The 6,811-nt window shown below is 39.7% G+C and overlaps 1 protein-coding gene across 2 annotated transcripts in view; it reads left to right on the top strand.

Annotated features, from left to right (window-relative positions):
• Positions 1-4,005: 4,005 nt before the first annotated feature.
• LOC137278051 (syndecan-like) overlaps positions 4,006-6,811 on the top strand; it is a 67,678-nt gene continuing 64,872 nt past the window's right edge. The window contains exon 1 of one of the 2 annotated variants that reach the window (XM_067810116.1): positions 4,006-4,436. In XM_067810116.1, coding sequence (XP_067666217.1) covers positions 4,344-4,436 — 93 coding nt within the window. In that variant the 5' untranslated portion in view covers positions 4,006-4,343. The remainder of the gene's footprint in view (positions 4,437-6,811) is intronic. The other variant, XM_067810117.1, reaches the window with a different exon arrangement.

Below are 6,811 nucleotides of genomic sequence, written 5' to 3'. Positions count from 1 at the left end.
ACATATACCTTTGAAAGGACGAACCTTTTATTAATTCAACGCTTCCCATGCGAAAATCGATATACAATATATCATTTCTAGCCAGCATGCATGCGTATGTCTGCAAACTGTATGCAAGGATAGAGACGGCTGAGCAACGCTTGAGCAGTATATGGTGATCTTTAACGAGAGAAATAAAAACAGATTAAAAAGATCAACTTCAACTGTCAACTTAAAAGAAATCCTCACCGTGTTATAAATAGGGAATGTTTGTGTGAGGTGATAGCGCTCCAAGAACGGAAGGAACTCAAGAACTCAGATGTACTCAGCTTTGAAATGACGCACAGCCATGGGGTAAAGTTATGCTGACTTATAAAACGAGATAATAAATGTCTAGATGTGAATCAGTTCACTGCGAAGCTTCATTCAAAGCTGACAGGTTTGTAGTTCATTTAGTTGAAAATTAATCTGAACGTGTAGCTATAGGGATGAGTGTAGGTTGTTTTATGTCGCGATATGTTAACGACGGTCTGTGAATCATCTGGGTCACGCCAGCCTGCGACTGAAATCCATCAGGATGGTTTACTCCCTTAAGTTAGACATCCCATTTGTGAGACATGCCAATTATCAGCCAAATGAATCATCGAGAATGTGATTACAACCTATTCCCCACTGACATAAGTAGCCCATTCCATTGTGTAACGAGATGGTTTTACATTAATGGCTCTCGGTATATTTTAACACTAATTATGATGTCGTTACTTTTTGTACAGAAATACTCTTAGGACACACAATCAACAATACCCATTGTTATCATCATCCGATCCGCCTTTTGGTCGGTAATTGATACCTATGTAAACGAATACTTCCATGTGATATAAACCTGGTTACTTTGGGATCGACCCCTGCAGGTCCGGGTTAGAAGTGGCCTTCGCTGGCCATGCTTGTCGTTAGAGGTGACTAACGGATCGGGTTGTCAGCCTCACTGACTTGGTCGATACGTGTCATCGGATCCCTGTCATGTAGATCCATGTTCATGCTGTCAGTCACTGGACTATCCGGTCCCTTATTGACTACATAAAAACCGACGCCATATACACGTCGTTGAAATATTGCGAAATGCAGCGTTAAACAAAAAAAAACAACAAAAAAACCAACAAAAAAACAAGAATGTTCAAACACTTAGGGTACATGACACCTTGCATAAATCTGGACAAGTTCATCATCATAAGTTATACAGAAAACGGGGTTGCTGAAACCGAAGCCTAGCCGGTTGTGGCTGGGATGACCGGTGGTGACGGTCACTGCAGGACCGGACTCCCCTGTCTCGGCGTATATTTACAAATGCGTTAATGACGATATAAAACGTGTCGAGGAAACCAACACATATTTGTTATCAGCTAGGCAGTTACTACTGTTGAGGGATTGGCATGTTCTTAAAGGAGTGGGAGCACACAGGTGATCGTCCTCAGTACCAACGACGTGGCTTACAAGTGTACACCGTGTTTATTCGGGGTTGATCGATAGGTATGTTAAAAACGTCACCTGCACAAACTGTTTCGCTGAAAAACGTCAGCAGAGGTTTTCGATCTTTAAAACACGGACGTTGGGACTGTACAGTGTTGAAGCACTTACAAAAAAATAATAATAAATAACACCAAAGTCGTCAATGAAGATATGAGTATATTTATAGATAAGAGTGTCCCTACCTAATATCGTGAACAGATGGCCTACTAGGGAACACGACGCCTTCCGAAAAATGTCTATGGCTTCATTAGTTCGAGGGTGATACAAGACACCTTGATAATTCTGATGACGTTGATAATTCAGTACATTCGTAGTGAAAATACAACTCTGTTGGTCCAATGGTCCCCATCATCTCTTCCAGTTACAACACAACAGCCCATCACTCGCTCCCTATCATTAACTGACCATATACCAGATAAGCATGGGCAGGACTTTGTAGAAACCTAGAATCATGCACCTCTGTCCTTGTCATCAATGACACAGCCACAAAACGGTAGCTAGCATGTAGGGCGCCTTCGATGCTGGAGCAGAGAAACCTTTCGACACTGGTGAATCGATCCAGACAACTGTACTCACTGATCCACCTGATAAACTCAGTCTCTGATGTTGTCCTATCAGGCTATGTGTCCATCCAAATCAATAAGTTGTCACAGTCACTTCATCCAACCATTCCACCTGTAGTCCTGTTTTACATGGATGCCATATTTGGTTGTATGGTGTCTGCATTCTATTTGCTCTCGCATACAACTAAACGGTTTTTGAAAAGGCATTCGATCAGTCAGCACTGTCTTGACGAGGAACATTTTATTCTCATTTTTCAAACATGAAATGTGATATGCAAGAAATAATTGGCGTTGTTATTTCCCCACGGATCATATCGGGTCATATTTCTGTAGAGAGATGTTTGGGCGGGTTGGTAACGAAACAGGAATAAATGTGTTGATATAGTGAATGGAAAGATACTTTTTGCCCACCTCCCCACTACCGAAACCTCATCCCACTCTCCACACAAAACACATCTGTAGTTGATGAGGAGTGAGTCCCTACGTGTGTGAATTAGGGGTTCAACCTCAGATGAATGAGTGAGTGAGTGCTCATTTAGTGAGTCATGGAAAGTGAGGTGTGGGTGAGCAGGCGAGGGTGGAGTTTGGAACTAAAGGTGGCTAGGGGAGTGGATCAGGGAGTGAATGAGGGAGCAGACTGGGGTGGGGTTAGTAGCTGAAAGTGGGTGAGGGACAGACTAGGGTGGGGTTGGTAGCTGAAAGTGGGCGAGGAAGTGGGTGAGGGGGCAGACTAGGGTGGGGGTAGTAGCTGAAAGTGGGCGAGGAAGTGGGTGAGGGGGCAAGCGAAGGTGGGGTTGGTAGCTGAAAGTGGGTGAGGGAGTGGGTGAGGGGGCAGACTAGGGTGGGGATAGTAGCTGAAAGTGGGCGAGGGAGTGGGTGAGGGGGCAGACTAGGGTGGGGTTAATAGCTGAAAGTGGACGAGGGAGTGGGGATAAAGTGAGAGTGGGAGCGGCACAGAAATTTATTGGGGTTCAAGTAATATTTATGACTAATTGAAAGCTGACATTCTACAGGCGTTTAACCTTCCAGACTGTCGTCTGTTAGTGTAGACGTTAAGGTCATTTCTCGTACACTGACGACATATTGAAAATATTGCGTATTTACTCCTCCCCTTTTGAGAAACTGGTTAAAAATGACTGCAAAGCACACGTAGTGTATGATTACGTATTAGTGCCTATATTTACTTAAGTACTGAAGTCGATATGTTTGAACCTATATCAGTTTGAATTACTGGAAATAACTGCAAAGATTATTTTGGAAACCACATATGTACTCTAAAACGCTACAAATGAAATTGTCATCGGTGATTTTGTAATCTCTTTACCCTCTGCCCTTGAGACTGAATAGTGATCACGTCCTGTAATAAGATTAAGAAATAGGCGCCGTTGTCTTGATGAAAAATTAAATACCTCTGCAATTTTTTTCGTAGTAAGTGTCTTTTACGTTTAGATATCAGTGCGATATAAGATAAGTTTTGTGTGATGAAGAACATCAAATGCACACCAAATGTAGATTATAGTTTTGAATAGCATGACATGTTAGACTTATGAAATACAACATATGCCACTCCCAGGAAGAATAACACGTAGTAATCACTCATATGAAACGGAAACCTATCAATTTTGAAGCAAATTTTGCTTAATTCTTCAAAGTAGTTTTTCAACTGTCGTAACAACATTGTTATGGAGTACTCCTCATAAGTTATGTAAATAAACAGTTACGTTTCTGTGCCTCTAGTCACACAGATACTCGCGTAAATTTGCCTGAAGTGTTTATTGATTTGGGGAATTTTTACAGCGCATGTTGAATCAAACGATGTGTAAAACCCATCAGCGTGCTTAGCACAGACTGAACTGTCATTTCATTGGCGCAGGAAATATCCTTACGCTGTAGGCATTCCCCACATAAATTTCCCATCGGAGTGGAGGAAGTGACGAAACAAAAGAAATAGTCCCCATGCGGTATGTAAAAACCCTTGAGTTCCTTATTTTTAAACATACATTGGCGCTCAGGAGATTCTTACAAACGTCATTCAGCGGCCGTTGTTATCCCATTTTATGAAATTAGTGTTTATTTTACACCGGAGAAGCATTGTCAAAGACGGGTCTGTTTAGCGGAAGGATATCTGAAACTCTACGAGAAACTCGTACACACATGAACAGAACGTGAAGAGAAGGAGAAGTTGTGTGTGTTGTTTTAAGACATATTATTTTGTTTTTAATCGACTGTTGTGATACCTGACGGATACCTAGAGCGACAGAACACATCGGTGTCATGTTCGGAAAGTCTACTCTAATATTTCTAGGCCTGTTGGCCCTCTTAACCTTATCATTAGCTCAACCAAGGCCAGGGGCTGACGAGCAAGAGGTAGGTCAAATCTTGGTTGTGCCATCCCATTTCTAACACCACATATCATGTCATAAAACACATTTAAGTTACTAGCCAGAATAGAAACGTGTCAAAATCACCGTCTAACATATATTTAGTCGTTATTCGTGTGTTAGGTGTTTCGTTCATTGTACCGCACCTGTGTTGGTGTATTTGGCAGTGTCTATGACCACTATTGTATTGACACAAGTGAAGGCTAAGCACCCCTTAAATCGAAATAGTGACCACTGTGGTCTGACATGGTCAAATAACACCTGTTCCAGTCTATATTTGTTTACAAGTCCACATAACTGTGTGGAAAAGATTCTGGTAGAATTTGAATTTGCTTCGTGAGCTGGGTTTGTTTTGACAGCTGCCGGGACCCCATGCTGTGAGATGTGACCGAAATTTAACTCGTAAATTTACTCCGATTTAAGGACACACTTTTCGGTAATTGAGATATTTTAGCAATATCATTATGTTTCGTTGAATGGAAACGATTTTATTTTATTCTTGTTGAGAAAGTTCTTGTACGTGTGTTAAAGAATGCTTTCAGTTATACGTAATGCCATTAAAACTTCTACAGCCTTTAAGGAATAAGTATTCGTTTTGTCTTGCTTTCAAAATTTAACTGTAAATTACATGACCACTGACAATTAAGAATGATTTTTCAGAACATTTTAAAAATTTGTTCAAAGGTGACATGACCTTTTTACTTTGTGCAATTGAATTATACTATAAATATGAAAGAATTAAAAATTCAAAATTACTGTATGAATTCAAAGTGTTGATTAGTTTTGGGGTTTTTTTTGGAGTAGAGGCTGATATTTGAAAAAACAGGCTAGCCAGGTGTGCAGGTTATCAGCATGTGGTATATATATATATATATGGGTCTTGCGCCACGGCCACCAGTACTGCTATGCCCTGTAATTTACTTTAGCCATAATGAACAAATTATGAACTTCGGAACGTTGCCAAGAGAATTTCCTGTTTTTAACTAGATTGAATAATGGCGGAGCCATGTGGCAAGATATACTTGGGTACATGGAAGGGGAACTAGTTTTTACATCGTCAGCATAATCAGACAGATGATTCTCATACACTAGTTTTGTAACATTTATGTAGTTGTTTCAAAGTGAATCAAGCTGATGCCAATGATGACAGCATAGTTACTGTACAATCATATGGCATGTTTCTAGAAAGTTGTAGAACATAGTAGAGACTTAAAAGACCTGATACTTGTGACCTCTGAAATATGCCACCACTGAAACCCCTAATTTGTTCAAGAATGTTGAGAAGTGCTAATCCTTATGTGAAAATAAATTGTTACATTTTGTATAAAATCTTAATTCTCTTCAAGTTCTTGTGATAAAACTGAAATGACTGTTTAAGACTTGAATACCAATTTGATAGAAGTATTGTTGGTACAACATTTATCAAGATAATGTTATATTAGGCATTTGTATTGCACCAACATAAAAGATAAGATGGAAATGTTGGTTCACAAGTAGCATTGCTGGAATGCCCTAGAGATTAAAAAGTACATTCAGCATTGTTGTAATTACCCCAGATTGTGTAACATTGTGACATTCCTGGACAGATTGCCCAGAGTCAATAGGGCTATATATTAACTGGTGTTTACTCAAGTCAGCAGATTGTTTGTATATTGTCTGTGGTGTACATTGTGGATATGTGTTGATTAATTGTTGTGATTACATGTGAGCTGCTCTTCTCTGGCAATGTCAAGATTTTTGTAGAACAATGTTTCCGGGAACAGTTGAAGGACTTTCAAACCTTTTTATATGGGATGTATTGGAAGTTTATTGCCTTTACTTATGCCATATCAATTCATTGTATGACTGCAAAATAAGTAGCTGGAGATGTGAATCAGAAGTTTATGCTTAGTGAATGAAAGGAACAATCAGTCAATGATTCTTTTGAAGTACTGATATCACCTCCATTGAGCTTTAATGAGCTCCTGATCGGTACACATAACCAAATAACCTAGGTAGAATGTTGTCTCTATTGCTCTGATACATTTTTGTAACAGAAAGCAAAAGCCAAAGGTTTCAAAGATTGGATCTGAGCATTCATTTTGTTCTTGAATTAGATGGGTAGATGTTTTGTAGAAATTAACGTGGCAAGATTATTTTATGAGAATGTAAAGGTAATGTTTGGTATAGAGTGTAACGGGCCAGATTGAAGTACCGTCTCCAGTCTGTCCTGCCACAGTTACTTCTGGCTGTAATATAATAAGAAGCATGTCGTTATCAGATTTCAAAACATTTCTCCATTCACAACAAAGATATTTCTAGTCAGGTCATTTCACATAGTATAATGGTTATCTAGATAAGTAAGGTATGTCTTCTATGCAC

This window comes from Haliotis asinina, chromosome 3, assembly GCF_037392515.1.
Source record: "Haliotis asinina isolate JCU_RB_2024 chromosome 3, JCU_Hal_asi_v2, whole genome shotgun sequence".
Classification (NCBI taxonomy): Eukaryota; Metazoa; Mollusca; class Gastropoda; order Lepetellida; family Haliotidae; genus Haliotis; species Haliotis asinina.
The sequence above is the reverse complement of the archived record's forward strand: the minus strand, read 5'-3'. Positions and strand labels throughout refer to the sequence as shown.